Raw genomic sequence first — 13,637 nt, 5'->3', positions numbered from 1 at the left:
CAGCCTCTGTCACGTCCCATGTGGAGCTTGTGAGCACGCAGCTGAGAAGGCAGTGTCGCTGTCAAATCTGTTCCTGGGAAAAGTAACGTTGCGCCGAATTGAAAAAGGAACTACGTTTCGTTACCAAATTTTCAGTAGTAGTGCGTTACACTACTTTTTACCCGAAAAAGTATTTGCGTTACACCCAACACTGGGCGTAGGTAATTAAAAAAATGAACACACACACCAGCATCCACATTATGTTGTCACTCACCCTGAATTTATACTGTGTACTCCTCTTCAGGCCTTGTACAGTACAGGTCAAGTTTTCTCCAGTGTACTTAGGATGAAAGTCTGTTCCCTGTGGGTAATACAGATACAGATACACTGTCAGAAGTCTGTGTGTGTATGTACGAGTGTTTCTGTCAGCGTGTATTAGTTTAAGCGCATATTTTCAAGCATATGGATGCAATAAATGCTGACTTTTGCATTATATACTGTATTTGTGTGAGAGGGAGTGTGTGAGAGCATCTGGTGCAATTCCCATTTTATATACGTGCTCAATCATGTAGTGTGTTTCTTTGTGTATGCTTGTGTATTATAAGAAATACTGCTCTGTGCATCTGTTGTACATTACCCCAAAACTATTTTGTAATGCATTATGCAAGGAATCTTTATATTTTCTCACAATCCATTTTTCCTTGGTGGAAATTGTTTATTCTCCTCTTTCTCTTCTTGTGGGATTCGAGTAACTGTCAGCACACAGCTCAATCAAATACCATAACTGAAGGTTTCACAAAACCAGATTACGCTTTCAAGTTTTACTATGGTGGATTGTGTGGCTCCCACCATGTTCAAATCTATGAGGGCTGTTTTTATGGTAATGGAAAAGAACCTGTGCCCCTAACATAAACTTATGAATGGTTTCATATAAATATGGGTGTTTAGATGTGTGTGGTACTCACGCTGTTGTCCTCCTGGATTTCGAGTGTGTATTTGAGCTGCTCCTCGCTCGGACTGCCCTCAGGACGCCCCCACTCCAGGGTCACCCAGGACACCCCCGCCCTGACCAGCCGCGGTGCCAGAGGCAGCGCAGGCAGGGTGCCCATGGTGTAAAAGACCACCTCTGTGCTGAAGCCACTGCACAAAACAACATTTCCATTTTATTCACATTTTTGTTTTTATTTAAAATGCTGAAGCAAATTATTCACTTCTTAGATTATTAGTTTTGAGGGAAAGGGGACTGCAGTGCAAGAGGGAAGGGAAGCTGTGCATCATGAATTACAAATTCAGCAGGGACGGAGAGAGGAACATTTTTGAAAAGTGAAAGGAGGAGAAAACGTGAATAAGAAAAGGACACTGACATTAGTGCTCATTTCAAGGGAATGAAGGGGTACGTGCGGGGATGCAGGTAAGGATGGGGCTGTGGGGAGCTGCCAGTGGAGATAGTAAGAAGAGGGCGGTTAAAGAGGAGCCGTAACAGGAGAAAAATAGGATGTATACATGTTAGAAACCAGATGGAAAAAACAGAGGATGAGGGGAGGTTAATTTGAGAGTTGCAGGAGGGAAAGAATTTGAATGTATGGCCAGCAGCAGGGATTTGAGAGGTCGGGAAAAGAAATTCAAGTAAGAAAAATAGCTAGTAATCAAAAGCCAGTGTGTGCCGGGTATGTTTGAGCCAGACTGAGTGTCCATAGCTTCAAAGCTGAAGGATGCATTAAGGCCGCTTTGAGTTCAGCCCAAGAGCTAATATCTCCTCCCTCACTCTCGCTCCCTTCCATCACCGCCTCCCTCCTCCCTGTTAACCTAACGACTAGATGCGAGATGCTCGCCGTCATAATGACAAAGAGGAGACAAGAGGAGAGGAAATAGAGGGAAAATAAGGAAAGAGGAGGAGGACTCCTGTCACATGCAGAATAATTGACGCAGGCTGCATGTCAATTATTACGGAGGTGTACAGATTCATTCAGACTTCATAATGAAAATGCATATGTTGTGCCTGAAGTGCTAACTGTCAGGTGCTCAAGTGAAAAGTGGTCGTGTATCTTAATAAATCCATGCTCCTATAGTACATGAACAAGCAACAAGAAAGAGTTATGGCATCTGCCTCCTGTGCTATTCATGATAATGTGTGCATCACTACTTTTTTTCACCTGAGTGAATGTGATTGTATAGTACATGTGTTTGTGTATTCAGTAATAGGCAACATTACCTTGCGTCAATGTCATTGTATGCAGCCACTCTGAACGTGTAGCCACAGGCGGGGAACAGTCGTGTCAGCTTACAGTGTCTCTGGCTCCCGAAGTAACATTCTCTGAAAACACTGTTCTTCTTTCCCTGCAGAGGAGAGAAGAGATGGATGCATAGATGAAAAAAGAAAGTACGATGAGACAAGAACAGGGGGATACGATTAATTGTAATAGGAGATTGAAGAAAAGAGTTAAATAAAATAGACGAAGAACAAAAAAGATGACAAAGTGAAAAAGTACAAAAGGGAGAAGGAGAATGAGAGTGAGAGGACCGACATAGATTGGAAAGGCATCATTTAAACACTTATTACATCTTGTCTGAGGAGCTACCTGTTAACATCCGTTTTATGACGTCTGTGATAGGTACGAGTGCTTCTTTCTTTAAAATAAAAGGGGAGGCATGACAGATGAGAGACAGACTCACCTCATCCCATTCGAGCAGGTAGTTTGTGATTTTGGATCCGTTGTCGCCTGAGGGCTGTGGACGACAGGGAAATGGATGGAGCGAGGCACACAAGAGACAAGAGAGAGACAGAGAGATTAGCCAAGGATACAAGTATCTAACACTGAGACAGACAAAATACTCGCTGTGTTTTTATGACTGGCCTCATATCCTGTCTGGATGATTCATGTCACTCTTTATCAGTGACGGTGTGAGTGGATGAAAATTAAGTGTGCAGGGAGAAGGCCAGAGAGGCCAGAGGGATGCGCCCTGACTGCATTGTGCAACAATGCAAGAATGTCTTTCCAATAGGGGCTGTAGGGTTGATAAAGTCAAGCTAGCTAAACCAGGTGAAGCATAGCTGTTTACTTTCATCAAACAATGCAGATCTGTGGCAGGGTTGGCTCAGTAGGTAGAGCAGACACACATATACTGAGAGTGTTATGCCTCGACGCAGAGGTCCAGGGTTCGAATCCGACCTGTGACAATTTCCTGCATGTCTTCCCCCTTTCTCACCTAGCTGTCCTATCAATTAAAGGTGGAAAAAGCCTAAAAAAAAGAACGCAGATCTTTTGTGTGTCACTGTACAAATGAAGTGTGGTAGACACATGAAGAACCCTGAGTCTTGTTTAATTTATAATAATTTAATCGCAAATGGGCTGTCAAAACCAATTGACACATCATAAGTCACTGGGATGTTCATAGGGGTTAAATGTGTTACTGTATGTCTTTGAGACAAAAAAGGAGTGTCTGTTAGTGCCTGTACCTTCCACTGTAGGGTGAGGGTGCTCTTGGTGCGGTGGGAGAGTTTCGGGGATAACGGGACATCGGGGGCGCTGCAGTGTGTAGTGAAGGATCCGGCCTCTGAACACGAGCCTCGAACAGAGTTGTACATTGCCGACACCCTAAAGCAAACACACAAGATATCCAAATGTTCACGGCTAGATGAAGCTAGAATCTAGCTAGCTAGCTATATATATATATATATATATATATAGGGAAAACCCACAAACATCACATATAGAACATACAAAGGTATGAAAGCAGTATAAAACACCACATGCTAAATGTCCTCTGGCAAAGTCCTTACCGTACGTGGTAGTCCGTCGCTGGCCTTAGGTCTTTCAGGTGGTACTCCAGTTCTTCGCCACTGAAACAAACAAAGCACAAAAGTCACACCAGTGTACTTTGGCCATTTCTTGAGGTGTCTTTGTAGCCGGTGGCGTATTCTTTTAGCTTGGAGTGTGTTCCCTACCTGTATATGAGGCGATACTTTCCGTCTCGTCCCTTATCTGAGAGAGAAACCTCGTAGGAGCAGGACACAGGCATCCCGTTACCATGCCTGTTCACCAGCCCTGCAGGGGGGGCCCAGGACAACCTTGCAGCCCGTGCCTGCACATTGGACACCTATAAGACACACATAATTATGCATACTGCATGTTATATACACAATGAAACCAAGTATGGTTGCACAAAATGTAGTGTGGCATTTGGTTAGCAGCTGTACACAGGACATTTTATAGTTTTTTATTTGTAAGTGATCCTTTCTATTCTATTCTGTTCTAGGCAGCATTAACTCAACCCTCATGATTATGTCGGTAAAATCGTTCTATCAAGGTGTGTGTATCATTTTAAATGTGCATCTAGGTTTTTTCTGTCTGTCCATTAATTGGCTCTGTATGTGCGTGTGTAAAGCAATGTGTCATTAAAACCAGTAGCCCAGACTCCACTGTTCTTTCAGGCTCTTGCGCATCCATTGGGACGAGAACATAGCAAATTAAAATTAACAAACACGTGTTTTGTGTGTTCAACTGTGTGCCTGCAAGTGCCTGCATGTTTATGGGAGCATATGGTGGGTGAGCCAATTTAGCGTGATTTAGCACAGTCTGCTGCTATTCCAGACTTCACATTCAGTGAGTAGGCGATGAATGTGCCTTGAGGGCACTGGAAACCACAACCATGCCTAGACTGTCTATGAGGAAGACAGACAGGAAAAGACAGAGAGACAGACATGTAATTTTATTGAGAGTTTTGATCATAATTATTGGGTTTTATGAGATCGCATCACTGTGTCCACATGCCTGAGAATGCCTTTGTCTTTTATGGCAATTTATTTACAACTAAGAACATTGTTTTCACACTCGTTATGTTAATCACTTTGCTAATATGCACACTGTGGATAGATAAATAAGGCTTCCAGGTAATGAATGACCTGAAGATAAATGCAACAACTGTTTCATGTGCATAAGAGATAAACAGTGACAAAAAGCTGAAAGAAAAGGACACAAAAAAGTAAAAGAGGATGAGAAACAGAGATGAAGAATGGAGGACAAATTCTTTGCATGACAGCACCTGTTACACAAAGGCCGCTAAAAATAAATAAGTGTCTGATTTGATCATTAGTCTCCCTCATACAATGGCTGCATTTATGTAAATACACAGATTTAGTCCAATCACAATGCGATTTAGACAGAATGGGAGTATGATTACTTAAATACGATAATATACAACTTGTAGGCTCATAATAGAAGAGCATTTAAACTGCATTCATCACTTTTTGCGAGATAGCCACAACAATCAATCTGCTTGACACCGCACGCCAAAGATGTTGAGCTAAAAAAAGACACATTTCCACTCTTTTGTACTTTTTAAAATAAATAAAAACATATTTGTGCATGCACTACTATTCTGAAGATAAAGAATGAGTTTACACACAGCTTTATTTAAACATTCCTCCTTAGTGACACTCTGTAGAGACCCACTCTGTGGGAAGGGATCAGTTTGGGAAAAAGATTTTGACTTAAACGTAATTTGGCGATTTCAGCAATCAATTACACTATGCTCCGAAGCAAGGAAATAGGAATATTAAGTAACTTGCATTAACATCTGAATTGGTGTAATGCCTTACTGTGACTATCAGCCATCATCGACTAATTGTGTGCATGCAAATGTAGCCAGTGCTATTATGAGCACCCAGACCTTTGAGGGAAAAGGTTTGCTGCATCTTTCTTCAAGTACTAAGAGTAAACAGGTACAGGGTGAATTCACAAACAAATTACTCCTTTTTTTCCTGCCTACTTCTCTTTCAACCCCACACTGCTTCTCATATTTCAATTTAGCTGAAGTAGACGCACCTACCTGCTTTGAAAGCAAACAGCACAACCACAGGAACAATATTGTGAACATTTTAAATGAAAGAACTTTCTCATATAAGCTCTGCCTTGGCAACACCTGCTCCCGTGTCTATATATGGTACACAGCTAAATCCATCACGAGGCACTTTTGCTGTTGCAGGGAGCACAGTAAAACTTACTATCTCTCCATATACAGTATAAAGCCATATAAATGCATTAAGGTAATGGAGTGTCAAAAGCAAAAGAACATCCCATCTGCAGTTAGTGACACAAAATAGCAATCAATGACACTAGGAGATCTCAAAATCCTCCTCCTTATTTCCCTCTCCTTTCCTTTTTCTTCTCAATATCGACTATAATAAACAGGCTGTATCAGTGAGGAGGTGATTTGAGGTTATGAGAGCGAATGAATCGCTGCTGCACACTAACTTCTAATCTCCTGAAGGTCTCTCTCTCTCTCTCTCTCTCTCAAAGTGTCCAATTGCACAGCTTGCTGACCAAACTGCTTTCACTGGGAGAGAGCAATTCCTCTCTACCAAACCATGTCTGCATGGCTCCGGCTCATTCACTCACAATCCCCTTGAGGAAGGAAAAAAAAGCTGTTATAGTGTTTTTCAGCTTGGTAAAGGCAGAGCGGGAAGTGAATGGCTTTGATGAGCAGATGCTGCCCTCATGTGGCCAGGCCAAGCAGAGCTTAAATGATCAGTTACCTTACCTGTGACGGTTACTAAAGCCCTGAAAATGACTTTAAAATGAGAGACACACTGCATTTACAAGACACTACACTTATTATTGTCAGTGTTAGCATCTGAGTTTGATGGTAGTCACAGAGACAGGATGAAAATATGGAAAAGACATCAACACTGCCAGCTATGAGTGCATCAGACAAAAGGTGATTGATGAAAGTGGTTATACAGTAAGTAAGTGTGTGTGTGTGTGTGTGTGTGTGTGTGTGTGTGTGTGTGTGTGTGTGTGTGCATCTGTGGGAGGAGGTTTGCATACCAACCTGTGGTTTGTCGATTGTAGACAGCATGTCTTGAACACGCTTTCCTTCTGAATCATGGTCTGAGGAGACAGAGAGAAAAAAAAAAAAGAGTAATTATCAAACATCATCGAGGTTTTTTTAAATGTAATATTCAACATAGTAGAGAGACTGTCACCGATCTTTGGAGCATTTGTGCCAAATGTCGGGGGCCTTAATTGCAATCTGTGTGCATAATTTACACATTTCTGACTCCTGACTTTTTTATTTAAATAAAAAGAAAAGAAAAATTCCACAATCCCAAGTTTCAAAACACATGCACATTAGCAATTATGGCAGTGCTGCTGACAAGGACGGGGTTTTAAATTCCCACAAGCCACGTTATTGTGATATCTTGAAATCTATGTCTCTTTATTGTCCAAGGTCAGCCAAGATTTGCATCTTGACTGTAAAATTGTAGGGTAAAAAAGTCAGCTAGTTCCTGATTTTGTCTGTGAAAGTATTCTATCTAAAATGTAATTCAGTCAGCTGTGTAAACAAAAAACACAGAAATAGCCCAAAATAAAGTAAAACCAGACCCAAATTCCCCAAAAGTGTGTTGTCTAATAGTGTGTAATGCAACACTTGTTTGCATCAGCAACCACTTATTTCATCCTATAAAGTCATGATGAACACAGCCCTTGGGGGGAAAAAAAACACTAAATGTTCCACAGAAAAGCATTAGTCACAAATTCCCAACCTAGAGCAAATAAAACGGGGATCACCCCAAAAAAGATTACTCATATTCCACAGTGACTATTCTGTTCTGTACATAGAACCTTTTGATTTTCTTTGGAGGCACTACTTCATAGAAATCATTATACTAATCATTATTATGTATCATTTTCAATCAACTGAATTGTCCCTACACCTGTGAGTAATCATCCACATAATCATCTGACGTCAGCTGTATTGTTGCAGCCTTGCAGTAGAAATTATACTGAAAACAATGCCATATGTATATTACGAGAGTGCTGATATAAAATGCCGCTGGGTATTTAACTCCACAAGCCTGCAAAGAAAACAGGATTGAAATGCTTCTTTTAGAGCACTTATTAATTAGGTTTATTTCAACTTCTATTTATTTTGATTTCATTTGAGTATTTGATACAGATGCCAGACAATATACTGGATCAGATATAGCTGGTAATTCACATATGTGGTCTCCCATGAAAGCAGCTGCACATTGCTTCCTGTATGGCTAAACCTTCCATAAAACACCAACTAGACATCAGGTGTTAAAGCAGCCATATTATGCTCATTTTCAGGTTCATATTGTATTTTAAGGTTGTACCAGAATAGGTTTACATGGTTTAATTTTCAAAAAACACCATATTTTTGTTGTACTGCACCGCTCTCTCTCACTGCTGCAGATCCTCTTTTCAGCTGGTCTCTGTTTTAGCTACAGAGTGAGACCTCTTTTCTTCTTCTTCTTCTTCTGTACTATCTTTGATTGCACTGCACATGCCCAGTAGCTCAGATGTAGATCATGTCAGCTAGCTAGCTCCATAGACAGTAAAAGAAAGGCTGTTTCTACAACTTCGGTCAGTTACAAGGCAGGATTAGCTGGGAGACTTCTAAATGAGGGCGCACATGTAAGTAGCTCTTTTGTAGATTATGGTGAACTTGTGTATGTTGTAGCAGTGCTTTGCTATTGAGAACGAGGTAGCATGCTAGCGTTGGCATGCTAGCGTTAGCATTAGCGTTAGCATGCTAACGCTACGAGCTAATGGTTGCGGTTAGCCTGCTCTTTTCGGCTTGTGACGTCACAAGCCGTGCCGATTTTGAACAGCTCACCCAGAGACTGAAGGCAGGACACATTCAGAAACTGTATCTCACTCTAAACAGCATGGATGGATTTTTTTCAAAGTTTGTATGTGTGTGGAAGCACCAGAGACACAAAAGAACACCCTAAATCCCAGAAAAAGTGATTTTTTCATAATATGGGCACTTTAAATGTGAACTCTTTCAAATGCTGAGGACACGCATAATTACATACTTTGTGACAGAGTAGAAAAAGGACATTTATGTCTATGAAAATGGTGGGGCTCATTATAATGCAATGTATTTATGGATTTTAATGGTAACAAGTTTGTGTTGAAACCATTGATAAGTTGACAATCAGATAATTGATTTAATCAATTATTCGTTTTATTAGTCATATATCAAAAAACATGTACTGTTCCTGTTTCTCAAATCTGAGTTTTTTTTGTTTTTCTCAGCTTATTCTAAATGAAATATATTTGGAATTTGGACTATTGGTCGCATAATACAAGCAAAGTATAAATAATATAATAAAGAAATTATGAATCCATTAATTGAAGACATAATCAAAACATCAATTGATAATGAAAATACAGTGGTGCTCATAAGTTTATGAACCCATGCTAAAGTTGACTAAAAAGAGGAATAAAAAAAATCATCTTTTGGAAATTGATCTTAATGCCTTAATTAAAAAAAAAGAGGAAAAATCCAACCTTTAAGGACACCAATTTTCTTTGTGAAAGACTAATGTATCGTAAATAAATAAATGTTCTTCCTTAAAATACAGGGGACATAAGTAAGTACACCCCTATGTTAAATTCCCAGAGAGGCAGGCAGATTTTTATTTTTAAAGGCCAGTTATTTCATGGATCCAGGATACTATGCATCCTGATGAAGTTCCCTTGGCCTTAGCCTCAAATCATCACATAACCTACACCATATCTAGAGACTGGCATGGGGTACTTTCCATAAAATCATCTCTCAATGCAAATCAAACCAGCTATTAGGCTAACTGAAATAAAACCATGCCAGTCTCTAGATATGGTGTGTGGTATGTGATGATGTGAGGCTATTTTAATTCCAAAGGCCAAGGGAACTTCATCAGGATGCATAGTATCCTGGATCCGTGAAATAACTGGCCTTTAAAAATAAAAATCTGCCTGCCTCTATGGGAATTTAACATAGGGGTGTACTTACTTATCCCCCCTGTATTTTAAGGAAGAACAGTTATTTATTTACGATACATTATTCATTCACAAAGAAAACTGGTGTCCTTAAAGTTTGGATTTCTCCTAGTTTTTTTTTAATTAAGGCATTAAGATCAAATTCCAAAAGATGATTTTTTTATTCCTCTTTTTAGTCAACTTTAGCATGGGTTCATAAACGTATGAGCACCACTGTAATCATCAGTTGCAGTCCTAAAGATCATAAAGGCCTCTTTAAGCATGATTTTGGGTGGAAGGGTACGGGCACACACACACACGCACGCACGCACGCACAGGTCTGGTCCAGTGATACGATGTGTCTAAAAGGGGATTTATTAGACACTCTGGATAGTTAGGAGGGCGAGTGCAAGTGAGTGTGTATGTGTACACATGTGTTGGTAATGGAAGTCTTTCCCCCCTGTGTGATCCCCGCAGTGGAGGTTTTTCCGACCAGAGGAGGCCTGCTTTCTCCATCTGAGTCTGACCACTATAAATCACATAGGGTGTGTGTGTGTGTGTGTGTGTGTGTGTGTGTAATTCAAGACCTGTATGAAACCAAGTCTGTTTGATAAGAGTGTTACAGTGGTAAAGGACTGCATTAAATAGGCATTAACACACAACTACACACACATGGACAAAAACACATACAGAGTATACTTATGTATACAACAGTTTGTTTTCGAAGATCACTGGGTTCAACTGATGAATTAATGAATGAATGATTGTGTGTGTGTGTGTGTGTGTGTGTGTGTGTGTGTGTGTGTGTGTGTGTGTGTGTGTGTGTGTGTGTGTGTGTGTGTGTGAGAGAGAGAGAGAGAGAGAGAGTGGCTAAGTCCCTCTGACAAGTTCTGTGGGGGAGAGGGCCTTATTGAGCCTGGGGTTGCACTTATGAGTCATGGCAACAGTGATGTCATGGAAGCACAACCTCAACTTGACCTCCGTGTGTGTGTGTGTGTGTGTGTGTGTGTGTGTGTGTGTGTGTGTGTGTGTGTGTGTGTGGGCGTGCGTGCGTGTGTGTGTTTGACAGAATAAAAAAGCAAGCGCAAGAGAGAGACAGCGAGTGTGTGTCTCCAAAGTCCCAGTATCATGTTACAGCAGATCGGTGATGGGTGATAGGACAAGGGGGGTTAGGCTACTGTGTGTGTGTGTGTGTGTGTGTGTGTGTGTGTGTGTGTTGGGTAGAGTTCAACAGGTGAAGTACACATTCTGCATCACTGCTAGACACTTTGGCTCATTAGCACACTTTTTTTTTTTTATCTTGCCCCCTTTCACCCTTTCAAACAAAACTGATCTTTTCTCTTTTATGGAATTATGGCACAGTCAGACAGACCGGTCCAGACATGAATAGCTCTGTCTGCTCACAGGCTGACCCAGCTTATTCCACCCATTTATCACAGCTGGGTGAAAAAGGAGAATATTGCCTGTTTAACGCTGCAGTCCTTTAGCTACTTGTCTGGTGCTGGTACCACGGTTAAGGCAAGAAGAGGAGGAATTCCATTATTAGCATCTTTATAAGCAAACAATATGGATGGCTGACAAACAGCTTTACTGTTGAACAAGTTTAATTATTTATTGGGAACTGAAGAAATTTATGTTTTATTTACCATAAAATGGTCAAAGAAAACTCACATTCTGCCTTTTCCTTTGTTTTGTTAGAGACAGAGGCTGGTGCTGTTGAGGATGCCTTCAACTACAAATGTTAAGTTTAGTAGCATAAAAAAAGAATTATGAAATACAATCTCTTTCGTATGTGATTTCTTATTTTTTATATCATCTGGATTAATTACAGTATAACCAGTGGCTGACTGGTTCGGTGAATGTCTGTAAAGATATCACTGTTTTTTTTTGTAATTTTTTTAATTTCTTTGTTTGGAATCTGTGATGAAAGTAAATTTAGGCCAATGAGAGATTCTACATCTAATAAATTCGATCATCAGCCAGCCCTATCAAAAGAACTGCATTCACCGATGAATACTATTACCCTGGAAATCCAGAGTTCTCTCAGCAAGTCACTCTGGCATTCAGTAATGATGCTCATTAACTATGCCCTTTTAGCCGAGCTGCACCAATCACATCGGTGTATCTGATATAGGCAGGACGTTTTTGCTGTTTTGCTGACCGGATACGGCAAGAGTTTAATCTACCAGTTAGCTCCGCTGGTAGCTAAGCGTATGGGGCTCTGGATACGTCACCCCGTGTATTGTTGTGATTGGTCGTAATGGTATCCAATTGCGTGCAGTGAGATTTTTAAATGCATGCTTGGTGTCGCCCCTCAAGTAGGGCCATTTTCATTACTCAGTGCCAGACCCTTAATCTTTCGGATTTGGGTCTGGATTTCCAAGTTAGAAGACTATTAGATGCAGTTGAAAGCTCCAAAAAAAGCTGGACCTTGAGTTAAGATTCAAAGCACTTCATTTCTTTTTGTTCAAATCTGGGTTGTTAGGTTTCTCAAAATCACACATTACCTAGAAAAAAGAACAAATAGGCTTATTTCCAAAAATGTTGAACGTCCCTTCAAAATCTGAGTTTTTCTTTTGCTTTTCTTGTCATTTTGCCAACATGTAGCTCATTGCTTCTTGAGGGCTGAATCAGGACCAAAAGTAGGACCACGTTTAGGTTAAAAAAATTAACTTGAATAACACTCGATTTATTGGCTGCATTACGTAGTTACTTACAGCCAAAACAATTCTACACTGAATGAGACGGACCAATATTTCTGCACTGTGAAAAAAAGTTGGAGAACCCACAAACTTTGTGACAGAAGTAAGAGATTTATTTAATGTTTCAGAAGACCAGTAATAAAGTTTGAAAAACACGACTGCTTTACCTCACCGCTGAGTGTTATGACTTGCTGTGGTTGCTGAGTCCAGCTGCTTAAGTGTTTAATATAGACAACCACAAAGAGTTGATGCTGACGGCTGAAACAGAAACTGAATCTCTTTCCAATGTAGCTACACACACACACACACACGCACGCACTCCTATGTCCTCACTGTCCCTCACCTCTCTTCTGTTTATGTGCTGCCCACGCACCCTCACTTCCTCTCCTCGTCTGACCTCACATCCTGTCTGAGTCTGACCGCCTGTGTTTGATTACTGAGGACAACCAGACGCAGCGAAGGAGTGCAACGGACAGCAGGAAAAGACAAGGAATTGAGGAGGGGGGGGAGCAGCAGGCCGAGCCAAAATCAGGCGAGAGGGGGATTTAGAGGAAGAAAGAGAGACACTGAAGGACAGACCGCAGAGAGAGACAGAGAAAGAAAGAGGACAGGCAAAAGGAGACTGGGTAAGAGATTAGGTACAAAAAAGCAAGGAAATTGAGAGACGAAGAGCGAGCCAGGGATCAGCAGAGAGAAGGAGAAAGGGAGGGATGAAAGGAGAGAGGGAGGGGAGGGCTTAGGAGGATGTGAGGCAAGGATTACACAAACTTTTGTGACATCATCAGTAGGCGCAGAGTAGATGCGCACCACTGGTCTCAATGTACTAGTAGTAGTAGTTATAGTACTAGTCACTGCCTTCAAATATGGGATGGCTTTTCTAAAAGGCACCAAAATACACTGGAAGTATTTTTGTTGTTGTTGAAGCCACTAGTTCTTGAAATATTTTTCCCTTCTGTAAATTTCCATTTCACCAAGAGAATTTACCTATACTACACGTTTATCTTATGGCCATCAGTTTTAATTATTTCTGAGAAACCAGGGTGTTTTTGTCACTTTGGTATGCTGTTGCTGGTAAATAAACTAGTCAGAGGTGCACATCTGTACGTGTCTGTATGGTAAATATGAAGTTACTAGGGGTGGAACGGTACATGTATTCGCATTGAACCGAAATGGTACGGGCGTC

The 13,637-nt window shown here is 40.9% G+C and overlaps 1 protein-coding gene across 4 annotated transcripts in view; it reads right to left on the bottom strand.

The window, feature by feature from the left end:
- The window catches only part of fndc3ba (fibronectin type III domain containing 3Ba), a 112,542-nt gene that overhangs the window by 34,772 nt on the left and 64,133 nt on the right, over positions 1–13,637 (bottom strand). For all 4 annotated transcript variants that reach the window (XM_031310037.2, XM_031310038.2, XM_035994821.1 and 1 more), the window contains exons 8-15: positions 6,811–6,869; positions 3,926–4,077; positions 3,761–3,820; positions 3,437–3,575; positions 2,653–2,706; positions 2,192–2,316; positions 945–1,119; positions 254–340 (exon numbers count right to left, since the gene is read on the bottom strand). In XM_031310037.2, coding sequence (XP_031165897.1) covers positions 254–340; positions 945–1,119; positions 2,192–2,316; positions 2,653–2,706; positions 3,437–3,575; positions 3,761–3,820; positions 3,926–4,077; positions 6,811–6,869 — 851 coding nt within the window. The remainder of the gene's footprint in view (positions 1–253; positions 341–944; positions 1,120–2,191; positions 2,317–2,652; positions 2,707–3,436; positions 3,576–3,760; positions 3,821–3,925; positions 4,078–6,810; positions 6,870–13,637) is intronic.

The sequence above is a fragment of the Sander lucioperca genome, chromosome 18 (assembly GCF_008315115.2).
Source record: "Sander lucioperca isolate FBNREF2018 chromosome 18, SLUC_FBN_1.2, whole genome shotgun sequence".
Classification (NCBI taxonomy): Eukaryota; Metazoa; Chordata; class Actinopteri; order Perciformes; family Percidae; genus Sander; species Sander lucioperca.
The sequence above is the reverse complement of the archived record's forward strand: the minus strand, read 5'-3'. Positions and strand labels throughout refer to the sequence as shown.